The sequence below is a fragment of the Thunnus albacares genome, chromosome 21, assembly GCF_914725855.1.
Source record: "Thunnus albacares chromosome 21, fThuAlb1.1, whole genome shotgun sequence".
NCBI lineage: Eukaryota > Metazoa > Chordata > Actinopteri > Scombriformes > Scombridae > Thunnus > Thunnus albacares.
Window position 1 is genome coordinate 18527878 of NC_058126.1, and position 21315 is coordinate 18549192.

At 41.8% G+C, this 21315-nt stretch overlaps 3 protein-coding genes across 4 annotated transcripts; 2 read left to right on the forward strand and 1 right to left on the reverse strand.

The window, feature by feature from the left end:
* Nucleotides 1-662: 662 nt before the first annotated feature.
* si:ch211-196f5.2 (uncharacterized protein LOC556372 homolog) lies at nt 663-3685 on the forward strand. The gene is made up of 3 exons (XM_044340214.1): nt 663-2554; nt 2655-2754; nt 2843-3685. Exons 1-3 carry the CDS (start codon nt 2427-2429, stop codon nt 2987-2989), a joined length of 375 nt encoding a protein of 124 aa, XP_044196149.1. The 5' UTR covers nt 663-2426; the 3' UTR covers nt 2990-3685.
* Nucleotides 3686-4141: 456 nt separating this feature from the next.
* ipo4 (importin 4) lies at nt 4142-19012 on the reverse strand. Of its 2 annotated transcripts, none has more exons than XM_044340207.1 (30): nt 18848-19012; nt 13951-14037; nt 13728-13807; nt 13578-13619; nt 13302-13431; nt 12944-13123; nt 12643-12708; nt 12420-12521; nt 12196-12279; nt 11921-12076; nt 11770-11823; nt 11370-11479; nt 11079-11187; nt 10382-10511; nt 10095-10208; nt 9629-9742; nt 9364-9487; nt 8972-9083; nt 8757-8881; nt 8544-8621; nt 8378-8435; nt 7331-7436; nt 6908-7101; nt 6765-6815; nt 6497-6622; nt 5847-6073; nt 5580-5712; nt 5363-5467; nt 4824-4893; nt 4142-4683 (listed from the first exon to the last, which is right to left on the reverse strand). In XM_044340207.1, exons 1-30 carry the CDS (start codon nt 18995-18997, stop codon nt 4553-4555), a joined length of 3348 nt encoding a protein of 1115 aa, XP_044196142.1. In that variant the 5' UTR covers nt 18998-19012; the 3' UTR covers nt 4142-4552. The 2 variants fall into 2 exon arrangements, with proteins under 2 accessions (XP_044196142.1, XP_044196143.1); XM_044340208.1 differs by lacking the exon at nt 18848-19012 and adding an exon at nt 14374-14761.
* Nucleotides 18135-21114, forward strand: nanog (nanog homeobox). The gene is made up of 4 exons (XM_044340212.1): nt 18135-18743; nt 19404-19789; nt 19946-20089; nt 20413-21114. Exons 1-4 carry the CDS (start codon nt 18338-18340, stop codon nt 20749-20751), a joined length of 1275 nt encoding a protein of 424 aa, XP_044196147.1. The 5' UTR covers nt 18135-18337; the 3' UTR covers nt 20752-21114.
* Nucleotides 21115-21315: the final 201 nt, after the last annotated feature.

Below are 21315 nucleotides of genomic sequence, written 5' to 3' on the forward strand. Positions count from 1 at the left end.
CAGTGTTTACAGACAGAACACGCTGCTGGGAGAGCAGGCTGGTTAGAGAGGCTGAAAAAAAGCTACCTGCATGAGCGTGATTGGCACTGAAGATGACAATGCAGGTGATAAAACGCCTTTGATAAAAAATGCCTTTTCTTGTCTCAACCTGTCGATATGAGAATCAGATTTAAAAGCAGCGCAAGAGTATCCGTGTCCCTGCTGCTGTAGGCCGACAACCTCCACTCGACTCTTTACATTCCCGAACCTTTACATCATCTTTATCCCTCCACAGTGCTGACGTAAAGCTGCTGTCTGTGTGAGAGGATTTAATGTGGCTGCCCATGGAATGTGACACGCTGAGTCCAGAGTGCTGGTTTAGTGGGAAAAGATCTGTACTATGCAGGAACACACACACACACACACACACACACACACAGAGACACACATACACTCCACAGCATGTATGCTTGTGTCCCGACTCCATCTAACTCATTCCATGAAAACTGTTAAGTTTGGGTCCCCAACGTTTAAAGGGAAAAACAAGGCTGCATAAAACTGACAATATTATTTTCAATGGCTGACACTAATTCAAGTGTAATTAAAGCATGAAGTAAAATAAAATTAAATAATAAAACTGCAATTTTTATTTAACTGTTTTCCATTAAACCATAGTAATTTTCTCATGTCCATTCTGACCATTTCACACACTTTTCTGTGTTTGTGTTCATCAAATGAAAAAAAAAAACATATCTTAGTCAAAACAGCATGACTTATGTGTCCATAAGTTTCACACCTGCCTCCACTGTACTGTTCCTTTAAGTGACATCGCTCAGAGGAAATGACATCATTTAAGAGTTTCAAGAGTTTTGATTTTCTTTTGAAACATTTTTTGGTACATTTTTCTTTCAAAACCTTCTCCGTCAAGCATAACACATCCACCCTGTCACTCAAAAAACATTTTTTAATGAAATACATATATGTATTTACATATGCTTTTTTATTTTGCTGCATGCTAAGTGTAGTGTTAGCTTTGACCAGAGAGGGAATTTATATTACTTTGAATCTTAGTTGCAGGCTTTAAAAAAAAAAAAAAGAAAGAAAAAAAGTGCCTGAGTTTGCAAAATATGTTTTATGGCAGGTCTAACTGCAGGGGTGGATTTGGCTATTTGGGGCCTCAGGCAAATACAGTCCTGCCCTAATTAATAATCATGCATTATATTTGAATAGATATATTTTCTGAACAAAAACTGAATCTTCAACATAATAGTAGTATTATAATAGTAATATTTATCTGTCAGGTAAATTAGTAGTACAATGTGTTCCACTGAAGTAGAAGTAAACGGTAAGTAAGCAATATACAGGTACATATTTTCTGGGGGCCTTTTGTAAGTTATTTACAGTTAGAATAGTAACATAATTCAATATTCTTCATATCTAAGCATCATAATAAATCGATAGCTGTCAGGGGCCCTTTAAGTTAGGGCCCCCAGGCAGTTGCCTACCTTGCCTAACGGTAAAATTGCCCCAGAGTTGTAACATATTCATGTTATGAAATACAAAATTCTACATTTGGTTATGATCAAACACCTTAAAATTCCAATAAGGTCCAATCTGAACAGCTTCCCTGGAATAACCCTTGTAGCAGCTACAGATAAAGCACATTTTTCAAATGCTGGAAATCTGACGCGGCACTGTGAACGGCCCATATATCAACCCTCCCCTTCACATGACATGAGAGAGAGGGCACAGGAGGGATGATGGGTTCAGGTTTGTATATGGTGGACTGCATCTCATTACACACACTAATAAATCTGTTGTCCACATTGAACCTGAAGTGACCTGCTGACACTTTATCTCTTTAAAGTATCAAAGTCATAAAGCATTCAATTCTCATTTCACGTGATTTTAATGACTACATTGTGCTACAAAATCCATTTACTGACTACAACCACACACACACACCTGGCCGAGCAAACACCATCATCCGTCTATCAACCCCCCTGTCCTCCCTGACAGGCTAATAAACCTCACATCTGAGTGACACATAACACACATTCACACCAGCCGCTTATATCAGCCTGGAGGGCCGAGCACACGTCTGTATGCATTAGGCGCACACACTCTCACACTTCCCAGAGGCCTTTTGTCATCGGAAGAGGCAGAGCTCTGAATCATAAGCCCCCCTAGAGCAGAGCGGAGGAGCCCAGTATCTGCAACAACACCCGCCGCAGACAAAAGGTGCAAAGATACTGAGCATCGGTCACAGCGATAAGGCCGGAGATCACACAAGCGAGGGAAGGAATACATCACGTTTCTTTTTCTGAGATACTGATCAGTGAGTCACGCTGGCGGCGGAAGAGACAAAAAGTTTGCCGGAGGAGGGAGAGGCCAATGGAGGAGTGGACAGCCCGACAGGCAGGGGCTCCCCGGGGCCGCATGGCAAGATGGTGCGGGTGGAGCTGGAGTGGGACATCCCCATGTCGGTGACGCTGCCCATCCAGGTGCAGCCCGACCCGGCACACCGGCCCTTCCCATTCCTGGACACCACACTGGCCGACCTGGGCATCCAAGAGTGAGTCTGATATCAGTGGGTGTGTGTGTTTGCGGAGGGGAGGTCTTTAAAAATAAGCTATTTCAGGTGGATTTACAAGTCTGTGTGTGTGTGTCTCCAGGTCAGAGGTGAAGGAGAGGGTGGTGTGGGTGGACACCAAGAAGACCCAGGTGAAGAACAAGGCAGGGAAGCTGAAGGAGAACGAGATCACCATCCTGGAGGTATGGTTGTAAGGACATTTTTTGTTTTGATTTAAATGGAAGCAAAGTAAAGGAAAATGACAGCAAAATATTTGTTTTCGTCTCGTAGGTGCGAGTGAAAGCCCAGAAGCCTGGAGAAAAACAGCTCCAGGAGGTCCTGTACAGCACTGAAGCCCACACTGACCGCTCCTTCTGTCGCACAGGGATGAATATTCTACCCTGGAAAAGCAGATGTTCAGGTCTGATTGCAGCTTAAATCACTTAAATATAAAAACACAGCAGTAAGTGTTACATCTGTGAGGATTTTAATGTAACTAGTGTGGCTGTTACTGTCAGCTCTGATCATATTCTTCCCATCATCTGGCTCATATCAGGAAATGAGGGAGGAAATATTTCTGTATTTGTACAACCATGCCTCAAAAGTCACTCGGCCCTGCTGCAGTCAGCAGCGACCTCTCAGATACGGGTGAACTGTCAGGCTGAAGTGGATCACAGCAGCGTGTCAGAGCCTGAGGCAATGAAATGAGATCATCGTAAACCATTACATCAGCGTCTGAATAAAACCTTCAAACTCATCAGAAATTTTGAGAAAATCTGGTCGACTTTATTTATGTTCTCAGTCAGTGATAGAATTAAAAGGCGTCTGGTGTGAAAACTGGATATTTTTTTTGTGTTTTCATAGCTGTTACAGTATGAATGTGTTCGTCCCTCTCATTATCAGCTCACACTACTGTGGTGTATGTGGCATGTGTTTAAAAAGACTTCACTGTGTGTTTCAGGGGAGAATGAACTGGCACCGGTGCAGGTGACTATGGCGCTTGACCTGGAGAACCAGCAGCCTAACATCGCTGAAGCCCAGGAGCAACGGGAGATCTAAGGAGCAATTATCCAAAAAGAGTGCAAGCCATTTGGATTTTTTTTTCCCTTTTTTTTTTTTTTTTTTTAAGGCTAACATAAATGCTCAACTAGACGTTAACTGCAGGGTGAAATTTGCCAGCATTGTAGAATCTGCTAAATTTTTGTAGCATTTGTAAAAATCTTCCTTGCACTTGTCAAAAAATATGTGTTGTATAGTTTGCTACTAACAGAGATGAGACAGGTGAAAGATCTGCTGCGTATGTGACAGGCTGAGCTGCTGCGTATTAACAGAGTGTACTGAGAAAGTAAGAGCTGTTTTTTTTTTTTTAGTAACAACAGAGTGTGACCTATTAGTGCAGTATGTCTAGTTAGTCAGTGAGCTCTAAGGGCTGAGTTCTTGCCAGAATTCACACAGACACACAGCTGCAGTGTTGGCCCATTAGAGAAACTACTTTGTAAGTAGCAGATAAATCTCAGGGTAAGGCAGTTAGAAGAGAACGTATGGGGCTCCGAAGTTTAAAGTCCACTGACTTACACTGGGAGACAGGAATGAAATATAACATTTATCAGGAGATCAAATTCATTGCTTCACACTCGGATAGCAAAGCCAGAAGTCTGTCCAAACAGTGGCAAACATGGGACAGCAGCAATTCATAGTAGCACTTGACAGGAGAGGAAACAAATAACAGGAAAACAAAACACAATGGAACACAGGATGGTAACCGTAACTCTTAAAATAATAAAACTTCAACATAGCATGCACATAAGCAAATAAATTAAAAGTTAATACTAAGAAGCACAACTGCTGAATGTAGTAATAACTGTCACAGAATGGTTCAAGTGCTGTATTTAGATCATTTTTTGGGGAAAAGTCACAAATAACTGTCCCATTTACCAGCTACAGTATAAAAATTCATTGTTTTGGCTGGCTTTCACCCAAGAGTGGAAGGACATGTGTGGGCTACGAGGCTGCGATGGCTGCACTGAGCGTGGCCTGCTGCTCTCCAGGAAGTGAAGTCACGGCTGCTTGGAAGTCTGCAGAGTGGTGCTGAGCGAATTCTCTCATCAGCGCGGCCAAAGTGTTCTGGGTTTCTGTGGAGAGGAGACAAAGTATAGTTTACTAAAAGCTCAATGAAGGTGATGCAGAGTATTTTCCATAAATTTAGACGCCCAAAATAGCTTGAGCACTATTGAGTCATTCAGTTCAGCCTGACTCCAGCTGTGACATTCACCGTTATCGACGTCTTTGTTTCCCAGGACGTGAGTGGAAGCGGCAACAATGGGCTTCATTAGCTTCACAATCTGAAAGGGAAAAAAAAAAAGATATATGTTAACATTGTTCAGCACTGGTGTCCAAGTCCATGGACCAAATACACTCACTGTCTGAGAGTCCACAAATTTTAAGCATGTGATGTTTGTTGGCTTTGAATTAAAGGTTTATATTCGTACATGCTGGTGTCATTTTTATGTCTTATTGCAGCTAAATTGACAAGTTTGCCTAAATTCTTGATGATGTAGAGAGATGAACTCAGGCGTGAGGTGATAAGTATTTACAGAGAAACCGTCACCCAGAAATATTCTAAATATCACATTTAAACAAAATTGCAAATAGTTTCCTAAAAGACAGAGAACACATTGACAGACAAAAGTTTTTGAAAATATTACTGTTTATGTCTATCTTGGATGCCAGCCGAGATAGAATCTCAACATGTACTGTATTCCTTCACACTGGGGTTGTTAATAGCAGGTGTAAATGGAGTTTTCACTGTACCAGAGCAGGACTGTTTGTGTAGAGCATAGCCAGGCAGCTGAACACCGTTTTATTCTCCTCCATGTCCTCTTTGAGGGGAAGCCGATTCACCAGAGCAGGTACGACCTGTCATAGAACACACCATGTGATTCAGTCGATGCAGAATTTAAAAATAAAACAAGCGTAAAATACTGTAAAATCATTGTAAAGTAGGTGAGTGATCAAGCTGTAAATGTACCTGCTCCAGAGGGACAGCCTCCACATTACTCATGATCATCCTGCAGAGGGCAGCACACAGGTTGTCGATCACCCTGAGGTCCGACTCTTTGACCAGCAGGTTGGAAAACACAGACAGCATCATGGGATAGTCTCTGGAGCGTGCTTCACTAAGGAACAGCTTCATGTGATGTTTATCTATTATTGTATGCATTAAGACACACAAACACACTCACAGAAACACACACCCACACACACACACACACACACACACAGGTAAGAAGGATACGATACTACGATGGGTCCAGCTGCCTGGGCCAGACATCCCAGCCCGAACACGCTGTTGTTGCGAACCTCAGGGTCACTGTCCCTCACTCCAGCTACCAGGACGGGAAGCAAACGATTGGACAGTCGGCCTGCCACTCCCCGGCCCCCGGACACGCCCACGAGAGCCTGCAGGATCTCTCCAATGGTACCAACAGCAAAGGACTTGTCTGCCACTGTGCATGTGGATTTCTTTTGAGGAAAAAAAAACCAATTAATTTGTGTGATACTGATTAAAAACCAAAGGCCTGACATGTTGGTCTTTAACTTGAATTTCAAATGTTTGTACCACTATCACATTCAGCTAATAAGAAAAAACTTTATTGATGTATTGATGTAAATAACCTGATGGATAGACAACATTAAGACACAAAGTGCCCTTGTTATTATTAGAGCAATCACATTTTCAAGCAATTTAGTGTCACTTTACATTTAAGCAACTAGCAAATCTTAGAGCCAGAGTTCAGTCTCTAAAAATGAGCTTCTAGCTGTAAAGAGTTCAGAGTAATTCCCTCCTTGCTGCAGTATCAAGAGTTGTTATAACTACAAGACAGAAAATTGTTAAATTATTGGGTTTGAGTAAATAGGCTTCTGTTAAACTTGGTCCAAACTCACAGCTTTGCCCATGATGAGAGGCAACAGGTCGTTCAGGAACGGAGCAAAGCTGTCCGCAGGCACAGAAGAAGCCAATAGGGGAATTCCCTCACCGGCAAACTCTTGGAGCATAGCATCATACTCTGCCTGCAGCAGACAGCACATCACCAGAAAGCACAGAGTAACATCAACATGGTGTGGACATGATTTGGAAATGATCGGTAGAAAGCAGGGAATTTTCATGCGTGTGGTTTGGTGGATGTTTTTTCTTTGACTCTTATCAGTGTACCTGTTGGTCTTCATCATCAACTTCATCACCACCACCATCCTGACATACAGTCTGAACAGACAAGAGAAAAAACACAATGCTTACTTTCACCTGGGAAATATGTGAGATTTATTATTCTCCCTATCAGTCTCTGCTTCTCTCACCTTTTTCTTGAGCACATCACGGATGACGTAGCTGATCTCCTTGAGGCGTGCAGGGTTTTTGAAAACCTCCTCCTTGCAGGACTTCATGACATTGTTCATAGTTTCCAGGACGCCCATTACAACCTGGCGCTCATGATCTGTCCGCACAGTTTCCAGGAAACAAGGGAGCACCACATCCAGCAGCTTCAGTAGGGCTGGAAGAGAGACACAAGATGTATCAGAATAGAAAGAAATAAAAACAACAGGCCTGATTGTTTAGACGTGTGTATAATGTCTATCCACTTAGAGACCGTTTTTTTTTAAAATCTCCCTTGATTTTGTTCATTAATGATCCCTGCTGCAGCAGAAAGCAGCATTGCACGTTTTCTGGATTTCCTAAAAATATGAACAGCAGTGTGGAGTTCCGGAGAAGAGAGGCTTTACCCTGGTGGTTGGCCTCATTGGGATTCTCATTCCACACTTTGTGCTGAGCTCGACAAAACTGGCCCATGGCTCCGAACGCTGCCCGGCGGACATCCTCGTGGGGAAACTGGAGAGGGAGGGAGGGTACAAAAAAGTGTCAAGTTAGCACAGTGGGTAGTGTTGCAGGGAGAGCAAACAAGTGCAAGCACAAATGACAGGTCAATGGTGTCACAAGTGGAGAGGGCATCCTACAAATGGAAAGTTTTAAGTTCCCATGACAGCAATCACCTGTCCCTCTGAAGTACTGTTAGGCAAGACACCAATGGTGCACCAGGCTGGAGCAGCAGTTTATGTGCCATTCATGCAGATGTTTGCAAGGTGTGTCTTATTGCATATGCTTTTATACATATTTAAGAGCTATTTGAAAATATATATACAAATAGTAGGTGGAGACAGGTCAGTTTTGTGGGGAAAATTCACAACAACAGAGTAGACTCACTACAAACATATCCAGAGAGCTGCACAATTTCAGTTATCTAAAAATAAACTAATAAAATGTGCTAAATCTGATTCTTAGAGAGAAAAACAGAGCAATAATGAATATTTGTAATTATTTTATACCAAAGGAACATAAGGCAGGGAGTGCTGGCTTGTGTTCATTAAACTTGAATTTGAACTTGATAGGGACTGTATTATACTGTCTTTTGATAAGGTACTTCTTTAATGCATCTGACTGCATTTACCACAGTGTTTTACTGAAACATCAGCAGCATCTATACTCTAAAGCAGCTCCACCAGCAAGATGGAAACTAAACAATATACTAAACTTGATCTCCAATGGTCAAATCAAGACAAGTGGAAAAGACGGAAAAATGAGAAATTCATAGAAACAGACATGTGAAGAGTTCCAGATTTGCATTGTCAATCTGCCTACAGACACTTCTATTTATAAACAGACACAAATCTACAAGACACAATGTATGCACAAACACAGACCACAAAGTGCCCTTCACAGCTCATTACACAGAGAGGGATGATTGGGCTGACCAGTCAGCCAGAGTGACTTACATCTCTCATCTCGTAAACCTGCTGGAAGCTGGACTCCAGGAAGGGCTGGAAGACAGCACTGTCAGGGGAAAACACAACGACACAGGGTTAGTGGAAAAAAATATTTTAAAAAAAATCTATTGTTACACTATATAATTGCTAGATGTCCTGCAAACATCTCTATTACCCGGTATTGAAGGCAATTTCTCCCAGTGCATCACAGGCATCCTCCTTCTCATCGATGTAAGCGTTTTCAACAGTGAACCTGAGAGAGATGGGTGGAAGTTGACAGAGTGAGAGCAGCCTGCTCGCAACAAGGAAATTCTGAATGTACGTGTGTGTGTGTGTGTGTGTGTGTGTGTGTGTGTGTGTGTGTGTGTGTGAGAGTGAGACCCCTTACCCTGCAACATCATGGACATCTGTCTCAGTGTCATCTTCCAGAAAATCATCTGCATCTTTTTCTTCTTCGTTATCGTCGTCATCATCATCCAGTAGGACAAATGTTTTGTCCTCCTCAAGGTGTGCCTAAAAAGAAGACAAAGAAAGATGAAAAGTGAAAGGTTATGTGGATAGTCTATAAAGCAGCTTTGAGCATGCTGTCGGTATGTTTTGTACCGTGATGCCTTCGTTGGACTTGAGGGCGAGCAGCATGACTGTTGTAATGGCAGTGAGGTGAGGAGTCAGGCAGTCCGGGCTGACTGTGGACACAGCAGAGTATAGACTGTACCTGATAGAGGGAATGCAGAGAGAGGTGAAGAAAAGGTTACAGTAAAAGTTTTATTTATCTGGAGATTTATGCTATTCTGTTCTATTATTTATGAATAACACAAGAAAACAGAGAGACAACTATGGCAGGGTAAATGCAGGAAGAGGTAGGGATTTTTTCATAATTATGAAAATGAAACCTCTCCCAGTGAAACGGATAAGGTTGTTTTTAAACAGTTTATGCACACGGTCTACCCTACTACGTGGAAACATAAAAAGAAAACACACAATAAGTTACATACGTGCAGCGTCTCAGGTCGGGGTCATCAATGGTGTCGGTGAGGTTGAGGCCCAGCCGAACGCACTCTGCAGCAAGAGGACTGAACACATCTTTGCCAATGGTACGGGCCAGCACAGAGAGGGTGTCTAACAGCAACAACAAACAACATCAACATCCATGCATTCACGCTGATGAGTTTTTCAGATGTTATTTTTTAAGTTATGGCTAGATACCAGGGTAAAGCAACATTTTTTCCCCCTTTGATCAAATCTGTGGGGTTTACCTACCCAAGGACTGAGTTTGCAGAGATCTCATTTCCTCTGTGGTGGTAGTCAGGAAGCCCTTCAGGCTTTCGATAACTGGAGGGAAGTAGGGCACCAGCAACTCCTTGGCAGCATTGGCTGGTAAGACACAGTGGGACAAGTATTAACAACATTTCTTTTTGCTAGCTTGCATCTTAATGGGCAAACCGAGCCCACCAAGTGTATTGCTGAAATGAAATGAAAAACTGCAGTCTCTCAGCCCTCCTGATTTGTGTGCTCAATTATTGTATTGATGTTGTCATGTTGTCCAAACCTTTTCCGAAATGAGTTTTCAGCAAAAAGCTTTCATCACAAACAACAAATAAATCATAGGAAAGATTGAAAATAGGAGGATAAATTGTTTCTTGGTTTCTGTGATGTGATGTTTTATCTTTCACAGTACAGCAGAAGATTTGCATGAAAATGTTCCTGTAAAAATGCTGTTTCCTACCTATGGCACCTATTGCAGACACAGCAAGTTCTTTTATCTTGAGGTTGTCAGTGCTGTTGAGGGCAGACAACATGGTGTCCATCAGGGTGGGCAGGTAGGGCTCAATATCTGCTCCTGTGGAAAGAAAAGGACAAAAATAGACAAAGAATCTAGTTATTGAGTTTGTGGCATTCAACACAAAACAAGTTGGATTTGTTGTAGTTGATTGATCAGTTTATTAGTGTGTCAGGAGGTTTCATGCATCCTCTTGTAGTGGGCAATGTGTGCAGGTTCTACTGTATAAGTACCTAGGTTCTCCATGAAGTTCTCCAGGGCATAAAAAGCCTTAGTGACATGGCCGACCTTTGCCTGGTTCAAGGATGAGAGGTAGCCCAGGAGCAAAGGCATCAACTCTGCACAGTACTTACTCACTTCAGGCTGAGAAGCAGAGGTGGAAAAACAGAGTAAGTAAACAAGAGATAACTGAGAAAAGTTTTTAGCCCTAAGTATAAGAATTCTTGTATTCTGTGATTCTGTAGATTTAAAAGAGTTTTCTAGAGGTCTCTTCAAAGGGAGTTGATTTCAAGGGATCTAAATATTGTGATATAGTTTGTATGCACTTCTACACAGTTCCAAGCTTGAAAAGTTGGCACTTAACTGTTTTCACAATTCCAAAATATCACTAACTCGTTCACTCAAAAGTGAGCAGTCAGTTGAGATTTTTGCACACTTACTAATCATCAAACACAGTGCACTATACAGTAAACAGGGAGCACTTTCAGACACAACTAAAAAAATGTTTTTAAAAAGTAGATTGTGCAGTGATTTGATTATTTAACATTATCTTGTATAAAACATTCTATTCCTGGTATATGAAATCTCAGGTACTCAGTGTTGGTAATATAATAATATTCAGAAACTCTCAATACTCTCAAAGTAATTAAGCAAGCAAAAAAAAACAACTGTATTTACTATTGTTTATGTTGCTGTGATGTCCTGACTCACCTGTAAATGCTCAGAGAACTGTCCGAGGGCAAAGAGGCCGGCACTGCGCACCACCTGATTACTGTCAGAAAGACTCTGGCACACTGTCTGCAGCACTGATGACAGCATCCTACAGTAACAAAGACAGACAGGTTAACATACTCAAAACCTAGGGATCATAATTAGACACACAACAGACTGCAAAAATCTGATTTTGTCCCCTCATGGAATATATCTGCCATGAGAGAAAATAAATGATAAAGAAATGCGCACACACACGTAAGATAACTTTTTCAATTCAACTGGACATACTTGGTGCGTATGTGATCAGCACATCCTTCAGCCAACACAGCAAGACACATCAGGCCTCCCTTCCTCTGATAGGGGTTTTCACTGGCAAGGCAGGACTGAGTGAGAGGCATCTGATGCACAAGACAAAACATAATACAAAGTCAAAAAGCAGGTACCTGAGTCAGGGCTGTTACTTTGGGATTCTATCATTGGGTTACTTAAACCTGAATTAAATAACTCAGTGGAATATGAAATGATCATTTTTGCCAAACCTTGTGAGAAATAACACCGAACTATTCATCCAAAAACGCTTGAAGTTTCAAACATTTATAAGTACCCAAACAAAAAACTAAAAAAGGTAAGTCATTTGATTTACTATTATATATTTGTTGCTTTTCAGATCAGCATCCAGATAACTTACCAGGTGCTGGAACAGTTTCTCTGGAGGCATATGAAGGGCCATCGTGTCAATAATCTGGAAATACACAATTCAACAAGTTAAATCTTACGTGCAACAGTACACAACACAAGAACACACTGAACATCAATATAATTGACCGACTTTTCCCCACCTGAGCAGCACAGTGTTTGGGATTGTCATTGTCTGTGCCATCACCACTGTCATCCTCCTCATCCTCTGGGTCCTCCTCTCCAGGTGGAGGCACTGCAGTCAGCACAGGGAAAATGGCCTGTAGGATGGGGTTCAGCAGCTTCTGCTTCAGCACAGTCTACAAAATAGAGGGGAAGATAAAGATTGTTTTATTCTATATGATTAAATACAATACTCATTTCAAACTGACGGATAATTAAAGACAATTGGTTTAAAGTAGATGAGGGATGACTTTACCTTGCTCTTCAACTTGATGAGAAAGGCGATGCAAGAGAGAGCTTTCACTCTCAGAGAGTCAGTCAGCGCAGTGTCACTGCCCACCTGACACAAACACACACGCGCACGCACACACACACACACACACATTGTTAAAACTCTGATATATGACACTCTCACTGTCAGATGACAAGTATTTGCTGCTTCATAACTCAAAACAGAAAGAAAGACAGTTCAGCTCCCACCTCCAAGCAGAAGCGAACCATGTCTGCAACATGAGGCACAATGATGGACACCTCACTCTCCATGAGCTCATTAAACACTTCCATTGCTTCGCTGGCTTGGCCCTGTGCAGACACAGACAAAGACGATAATTTACAAAATGTTTTATACAAACTGTTAAACACATTTGACTGGTAGCAAAATAGCAGAACTTATTTAGAATTTTATACACAAATTACAGTTTACCTGATCTGCCTTAATGAGGTGTTTCAGAGCCACAATCAGACCTGGGATGATAGAACGCATCTGATTCTGTAGGGCAACAAGTTAAAAGGTGTCATTAAATCTTTGCATGCTCACAACGACCATGTTTCACCATTTGCACAGTTTACAGAGGTTAGACTATAGATGGGTTAAACTTAATTTATGATTTAGGCAATGCATCAACAAATATGGCCCTATCCCACTTGTAATGGTTTAAATATCTACAGACTATCTGAAAATCTGTTCCTGCCAGATATCAGAGGGAAAACTAATACTGGCTCACCATCTCTTCGGAGCCGGTGAATGCAGTTATGGCTGTGAGGGTGAGGATGCAGTAGTACAAGGCTGTTGGGTTGTTGTGGTCCTGCAGCACAGTGCTGAACAGCTGCAGCAGCTGGCAGTAGTGAGGCTTAAAAGGCTCAGGGTTGGACTCCATCACTTTGTTCAGCAGCAGGAGGCCAACCTGGTAGGAGAGAAGACAGTTGATATTCCAAATATGTTTTTAAATTAGTGGTTTGCAAACGGTGTGATTTATTTTTTTAGTTTAATGTGCAAAAGTTGAAATCCATGCTGACAAGATAGGACATGATAACAGTAAATGATTTTTGTGTAAATTCCTAGCTACACCATGGGTGCTGCACCTGTCTGTCATTGGGATTGCTGCTCTTGGTGGATTGATTGAGGAGCTGCAGCAGGGCAGGCCAGCGGTCTGGTGTCTCATGTTTGACCATCACTGCACACAGTTGAGACAGTGAGTGCTGCACTGTGTGTCTGCAACACAGAAACATATAGATAAGTTTGGATTAATTCAGAACTGAACTGTAACATCATGCCTGTGTCAATTTCATCTATAAAAAAACAAAATCTGGGACATTTAAGACAAAGTAGGTTATCACTGTATAGAATGAATGGCTTACTCTGTTTCCTGCATGAAAGCCTGCAACACCACTGCCTTCAGGCTGTATGAATAAAAGCAAACAACACCATCACAACTCATTTTCAACTATAACAACTGGGTGTAGTCTTATGAAAGAGTGAAATTCTTCAATGAAAAGTAACGAGCAAACCTCTCTCTATCATTAGGACTGATCTTCTTCCAGTGTTTCTTCACTCTCAGCCTCAGCATCACCGCAGCTGACTGTCGAATCTAAGAGGCAAAATGAGGAAGATGTGATGTGGTTTAGCTACAGAGATGACAGGACATTCATTCTGGAAATGATACTGGGATCCCACAGGATGAAACCAGCATTATTCTCTCACTTCCCACTCTCTCTCTCACACACACAATACCTGGGGGTTTTGGGAGCCACTCATGACTGCACACAGGGCTGGGATTATGGCTGGGTCTTTGAAAGCCTGTTTCAGCTGGGCTGTGGCCTAAAAGGGGACAAAAGAGATCACACTGAGTTAGATTGGCTGCCACAGATACAGGATTTCAGAAATCACAGGTTACCAATACAAACCCAAGTCTTAATTTGGCCTTTTTAAGATAAATATTAGAGTTAAGTTATTTCAGTTAACTTATAACGTTAGAATAGGCTGGCCCCTGGTGCTATCTATAATTGGTGTGGCAGTTAGCAGACGTTTAACTTAGCTGTGTTGGCGTTAGTTAGCTAACTTAAGATAACCGTTAACCGTTGATTTTCAATCTTGTCATCTGTACTGTTAATTTAACGCTAACTCTAAGTTGAACTAAGTTATTTATGGCGTTACCTGCTGGATAACTGCATTGTCAGGCTGTGTAAGCTGTGAAAGAATTTGCTCAAGTTCTTCTGTCATGTCAGCACTTCAGAGATGTCACCGTTAGTTGAATCTGTTGCGACCGTTAATACTTCTAATAAACCTAGATAGCTTTAAGTTGTCCTTTCTCGGTGTGGCTGCGACCGGTGTCCCAAATCTCAAGTCAGCTAACTCACACTCATCAAATATGTAAACAAAACCTCTCTACCGAGCTACCGAGTTTACAGTGAAAATACACTTTAAAATAGTCGGAAATGTATGAAAGTGTCACGTCGAAAAACGGGTGTGACAGCTTCGAGTTCTGGTCTGGTCCGTTGGTGCCTCAACTGCCAGCACGCGGGGCAGAACCGGCCAGAGTTCCATGTGAGTTGAGTTAAAGGGACCTGCAGCCTGCAGCAACGGCTTCTGCAGTCTGACGGAAAGATAGAGCGCCAAATACTGGACCGGAGGGCACGCTGCAACAACTCTAAACCAGCACCTTGCAGTACAGAAGACGACTGAAGCTAACTCTCTTTTTAAATTAACGATTGATTTGTTTATACTTTTTTTCACTGAATCGATTAATGCAATTGCACCAGAGTCCAAAGTGAAGTCTTCAAATGTCTTGTTCTGTCTGAACAACAGCCCAAACCCAAAGATATTCATTTCACTGCAATATAAGAAAAACATCACTTTTCATAAGTTGGAACCAGAGAATTTGGGGCATCTTTTCTTATCTTTAAAAAAATAATCAATTATCAAAATTGTTGCCAATTGATTTTATTGTTGATTGACTAATAAATCAATTGTTTCAGTATTTGCACAGAAATACCAAAGATTTGTTTGAGGTCTTTTAGATACAAAGTCTCTATCACATAATTTGTCCACCAGTGAGCACAGAACAGTGTGTTTTTTTAATGTAAATTGTCCCACTCAGTCTTTTAAAAACACTAACTTGAGAGATCCTGACCAAAACTATTTATATCATGTTAAGCCTATACATAAAAACGAATATCAACTGACATACTGTTATCAGATTTTTTAAACTCTCAAATATGAATATCTGTCTGCGTATACTCCAAATCCAATATTGGTTGTGTAACAATGATTTAAAAAATATTATATATTATTACCTATTACACCACCATTCACTACAGCTTCAGTCAAAAAAGTATGTGAACTAAGTGTGTCCAAACTTTTGAATGGTACTGTAAAGTAGTTAAAATCAGTCTTAAATGTGACCAGGTACTGCATTAAAGTGATAGCTTACACAAAACACTAATTATAATCCAGTGATGTAAAATTAAAACCCTGAAAGGGGCCATTCTGCATAATGACACATTTGGCAGATAATACTTGTATACCTTTACTTACAAATCAATTTTGAATGCAGGACTTTTACTTGTAATCAAATATTTGTCCATTGTGGTAATACTACTTTCACCTGACCTGAATAATACTTCTTCCACCACTGATGTAAATCAAAAAACTGATTAAACCACAGAGAAGGAGGGCTAAAAGAATGCCTTATTGTTGGAGACAAGGTGAATTGGATAAAGGTGGGACTCTGTGATCTGTGTGCTGGAGAAAGTAGCCATGAGAGATCATTTGCACACTCTTTAGATAACAATAGAGAGACTGATGGTCTCACACTGCACTACAAAAACACCCATTACTGAAAACACATCTTCAGTGACTAATCTGCACTCAGACAGTAGCAGAAACACTGATAGAAGTCACTGTGTAACTTGTCATCTGAAGACAGACAGCAAGAGGTCTAATTCAGCATCAGTTTTAAGGTATACTAAAGCCCTACGAGTTAGTATTTACTGTTAAATGTATTACAGGATGGTAAAAATGTTCCAAATTTCATATAATGGCAAAACAAAAACAACGTAGACATGCAAATAAACCGTAAACGAATGATGAAAAACTATGATGATCAAATGTATGGCTTCTATAGTTACTATAGCATACTTTAACATGAGTATTGCCTTTCCAATGCCAAATTCCCTAGTACAAAAACTGTGAAATACAGTGCAGTAGCCTTGTCATCAAAGGCCAATCAGTCTTCTCAGCACATATCAATGCTAATGTTCTGCATACCTATCCACTCACCCCCTATACACGCCTACACCATCAACCCCCTCCTGTATGTCCTCAAGATCACACAAACACACCCTGTCCAGTCAGAGATCAGTGGAAATGCTGATGTGCCCATTAGGCTTACTGTTCTCACACCATTTCACCTCTAACTGAATCATTACCATGTCAATACAGCTGAGGAGGGGGAACACAAACATCCATTCTGAAGGTAACACACAGCTTAATCTAAATCATCTTTGTGAAAAGGATTGCAAATGGAGGTAAAAGCAGTTTGCCCCAACATTTCCAACCCTGCTGTACAGAATGGGGGGGGGGGGGGGGGGGGGGGGGTGCTGGGATTTCAAGCTCTATCTTTGCATGTTTGTGCTGTGTGCAGTTAAACATATGTGTGTTTTAAGGGTATGTATGTATTACTCTTCTCAGACGTTAAGCTACCCCAATACCTTAGATACAAATTTGGATTTCTCAGTCATTAACAATAACACCGACTAAGAAGTATCAGTGGTTTATAAACTATTCATGCCTGAGACCCAGATACTATATTTAGTCTATTGATCTGGGACTGAAGCTCCTGAAAACATAATTAATCATGCCATTGGGGAAATCAACAGACTCAAGGGTTAAGAGGCACTGAAGCTATGTGCTACCATCAGCATTTTAAGCTTATTTCCAACTTTATTTAATAATATCTATATTTTGATTTTTTATTACTTATGTGCTTTTTGTTGGGGTGATGTGAAGGGGAAATAAAACATTTTTTGCTGCACAAGTCTTTTTCCTGCATAAACAGTATGTTTAAGATGAGGTTACAGCTCATCTGAAGACTAAGAGGATTTCATTTTTGTATGTGTAAAATCTCTTTCAGTACAGATCAGCATTTAATTTAGAAAATAATGAAGTCTCCCATCAAAGTATATATTTATCTCACCCTAAAATAAACCCTGTGACTGGCCTGACTCAAAGATGAGATTTCTTACAACCTGAAGATTGGTAATGACTACATAAACTTTAATGCAAGGACATTAAACAGGTTCTTGAAAAAGTATCAATGAATGTTGATCAAGCATTACAAAAGCCATGGCAGGATGTTATCCTGCTTGGGGTCCCTGGGCTGCTTTAAGCCAGTATGATGGAATATTACATTACTCCAAGTGAGCTGTGTGATAATTTTATTAACACAAATTAATTTAGGAATATGCACAATGGGTAATAATGCCTCAAGATCAGGTAATAAAGCAGGATCCACCTAAAGGCTCTTATTATGTCAGGGGATTTCGTGCTTTTGTATTTATAATTCCAAACCAAACCACATTTAATCAAATTACCACAAAACAATTGTCACACAGTGTATCGGGGATTTTTGGGGCCCCCAGGGTGACTCATGTGTCACACTGTGTAGCACTGAACTTTTAGTAGCATTTAGTAACTCTTTCCTAACTTTATTTTGTTTTTGTCTCAAAACCTGAAGTATACAATTTCGCGGCCACCGTATTCAGCTTGTTGCAATCTGCAACCTCACCGCTAGATGCCACTAAAGCCTTCACACTGGTCCTTAGGTGACCAATGAAATGGCGCTACTGCTGCCCATGAATGGTGAATCAAAGAGATTGGCTCAAATCAAAGCACCCACCTACATCCCTGCCCACACCCACACACGTCTTTAAAAACAGCCTTGAGATGCTGCAGCAAGTTTTGCGCGTTAATTGGCGCTCCTTGTTTTGACCGGGCAGGTCCTTGTGGTTTAATTTGTCTCCCTAGCTCTTCGGTGTTGTCCTGCTAAATTTTAAGCAACTTTAGCATCAAAACGTTTTTACATTTTTTTTTTTATCAACGCACGACAACTGCCGGAGAAATGACAGACTGGAAGACACAGGTGAGTTACAACTACAACCCCGCTTACCATGCCTACGCCTACGGCCTCATGTACCAGCCCGGGCCCGAGCAAAATCACGGGAACCTGGCCGGCTGGGGCGATGCCGGAGTCACGGATTTGAGTAACTACAGTCCCGGGGTGACCCAGGCCCACTACGCCGCCACCGCCAGGACCCGGGAAGAGTCTCCGCCTCACAGCCCGGAGCAGCACGCCGTGAACGGCCACTGTCACTACCAGGGCTCCGGTCTTGTCTACCTCGGTGACACCCAGGCAGGCCGTCTGCTCCTGGCCGGACAGCACCGTGCCGCCTACGATACGCGGGCTGATGAGGCCAGGCGGGCCGGGAGCGACTCGACCAGTGACTCGGAGGCGCACACCTCCCCAGGTATGCAAACTTAGCATTTCATTTAGCGGAGAAAGTCTTCCGCGATTGTTGCAACTTTTGAGTATCAACTTAAAACATTATCACGTTTTTGTGTAAATGCTTACATCTCCCAGTTGGCTGCTAAAAGCGAACATTTCCTCTTCCAGCACTGGCCATGAAGTCCAATTCGGTTCCATTTTGGTTTTAAAAGGGTTTTCAAATATCCCGCCACTGATTTTTAGAAAGCGCATCTGGCAAAGGCTCAGTAGCGACATCTCGCGACAGGATTTGAGAATAGCACAAAAAAATACACTACTGTCTTTCTGCTATGAACTTATGTTAAATGTACTTATTTTTTTTATAAGTATATGTACTTATGTAATTACTTATTTTTTACTTATTTTTTTCATTGATTGTATTGTTTGGTATTTATGTTAGATATTTCTTGCAATTCACTGCAGTGGTGAAAAGATCCTAATCTCTCTCTCATGTTAACTCAAATTCATTGACTCAGGCCATGATCACATGGTATGGAGCACAGACAAAATATAATAAAAAGAAAATAAAACAATGTTACAGGGCATGGCTAATGTACAGTTGGAAAAACAGGAGCTACTTTGTCCACATTAACCATCTAGATTTGTGCTCACTCTGGTCACTGCTTGTTCCCCCCTTGCTTAGATTCATGGAGTTCTGGCAGCAGCAGAGAAGGAAGTCTCCCTCAGGCAGACCCTGCCACATGGGCGAAGAAAGATCTTGACGACGAGGCAAACAGCAGGAGTCCAGATGCCGGCGAGGATGTAACCAGCTCTCTCATGGAGGAGTCACGGACCTTTGCTGTCACAGGGAACGAGAGCACCAACAACACCACCTCTCTACATGTACCCTACCTTGCCCCAAAGAAGCCAAGCACTACTACTACTGTAAATAACGCTAAAGGGAAGGTCCGGACTGCCTTCTCAGAGAGTCAGATGAATGCTCTTGTTCAGCGCTTCAGTGTGCAGAGGTACCTCACCCCAGCTGAAATGAAGAACCTGGCAGACCTCACAGGGCTGACCTACAAACAGGTGAGGCGTTAAAGAGGGTTGTGTGGGACAATAATTGAGTTTCATGCACAGTTGCATACATATCCTCCCCTTTTTAGCACCTCAAATTACAAGCTCAAAAAATGGAATTCATGGACAGTTTCTAATCAGTCGGGATCTGCTTCGACCTGTGTTTAGGTGAAGACTTGGTTTCAGAATCGAAGGATGAAGCTAAGGAGGCACCAGAAAGACACCAGCTGGGTGTCTGAGCGCTACACCGCCAACAAGGGCAGCCCAATTCATGGAACCATCTTCACCAACATCCCCACACATATTCCACCTGTAAGTATCTCCCATTATTTGAATTATTATTACACAATTTATTGTGCAGTTGCATGCATACATATGCAACTCATTTGTTCTTAATTGCACCATATTCTGTTTGGACTTTGAATTTGGAATCAGATAGTTGTCCTGCCCAGATGTCCTGTTTATTAATAACAGAGAAGCAGCGGCTTGGACATAGAGCAATGCGTCCATAATGGAGGCCTAACCATAGTCTGATTAAGGCCTTAAAGGCGAGACGAAACACTGTCACAAACGATATGCTGTGATACAGGAGATCATGTAATTTTGATATTAACTACCACCTGTTTGTATTTCAGGGTGAGGCCAGGCCCCAGCTCAGGGAGCATTACAACCAGCACGTGATGGAGGCAGCCTTTAAGAAGACTGCTCCTCAGAATCTGGCCTTCTATCTGGCTGCTATGGGCAGCACTGCAGGATCTGCTGGCTATCCCTCCTGGTCCTCCAGCACATCCCAGAATGCAGTGCCCCCCAGGCCCCAGGCAGCTGGCTGGTCCATGCCCCCAGGCGTCAGCCATTATGAATTCAATCCAACCAGCAACGCTGACCATGACACGAGCTTTGATGGCAAAGATGGGAAGCCTGTCAACAGCCGGGGTTCCCTAAATACAGCCATTGTACAAAATGTCAGCCAGTAGTACCTGTTGGAGCTATGGGCATATAAGCTTTTCTGTAAATGTTACCCAACAGCCATGTTTATATTCTTCTTTTTCAAGTTTCCTGACTGTAACTGGGGGCTTTTTTGTCAGGCTGGGTGTACATATGCCTTGTTCATACTCCTGTTCAAAAGTTTTACTTTTTTATCTTGAAGTTTTATTTTTATATGCAACTATTTAATGTATGTTGGTGTGTTCTTTGTGCTTGGTGATACTAGATGGGTCCAAGTTGGATGAATTCTTTGTATTACATTGTTTTTTGGAACCATTTGAAGTACTGATATAGATCTTGCACACATTTCAATGCATTTTTTTTCTACAAATACAGCTTCACTTAGCAACTTCGGCAAAATTGTCCTTGTTTTACTTCGAGTGTTTCACTGAGGGCATGGTAATATCCTGATATACGTTCACTGAGTTCTCTGTGACTGACTGCACAATTGGGGTTAATGTGATGATTGTGTTGCGATTGACAGCTGATTGGAAACACCTGCTGCGACACTGATAAGGCTGTGGCCTGAAATTCAACTGCATTATTTTCAAGCC

Coding starts and splice junctions, on each gene's coding strand:
- nanog (XM_044340212.1), top strand. CDS start 18,338: ATGACAGACTGGAAGACACAGGTGAGTTACAACTACAACCCCGCTTAC. Junction 19,790..19,945: donor CAGGGCTGACCTACAAACAG/GTGAGGCGTTAA, acceptor ACCTGTGTTTAG/GTGAAGACTTGGTTTCAGAA. Junction 20,090..20,412: donor TCCCCACACATATTCCACCT/GTAAGTATCTCC, acceptor TTTGTATTTCAG/GGTGAGGCCAGGCCCCAGCT.
- ipo4 (XM_044340207.1), bottom strand. CDS start 18,997: ATGTCGCTACTGAGCCTTTGCCAGATGCGCTTTCTAAAAATCAGTGGC. Junction 12,280..12,419: donor TGGTTCGCTTCTGCTTGGAG/GTGGGAGCTGAA, acceptor TGTTTGTGTCAG/GTGGGCAGTGACACTGCGCT. Junction 6,074..6,496: donor CTCTCATCATGGGCAAAGCT/GTGAGTTTGGAC, acceptor TTTCCTCAAAAG/AAATCCACATGCACAGTGGC.
- si:ch211-196f5.2 (XM_044340214.1), top strand. CDS start 2,427: ATGGTGCGGGTGGAGCTGGAGTGGGACATCCCCATGTCGGTGACGCTG. Junction 2,555..2,654: donor GCCGACCTGGGCATCCAAGA/GTGAGTCTGATA, acceptor GTGTGTCTCCAG/GTCAGAGGTGAAGGAGAGGG. Junction 2,755..2,842: donor ACGAGATCACCATCCTGGAG/GTATGGTTGTAA, acceptor TTCGTCTCGTAG/GTGCGAGTGAAAGCCCAGAA.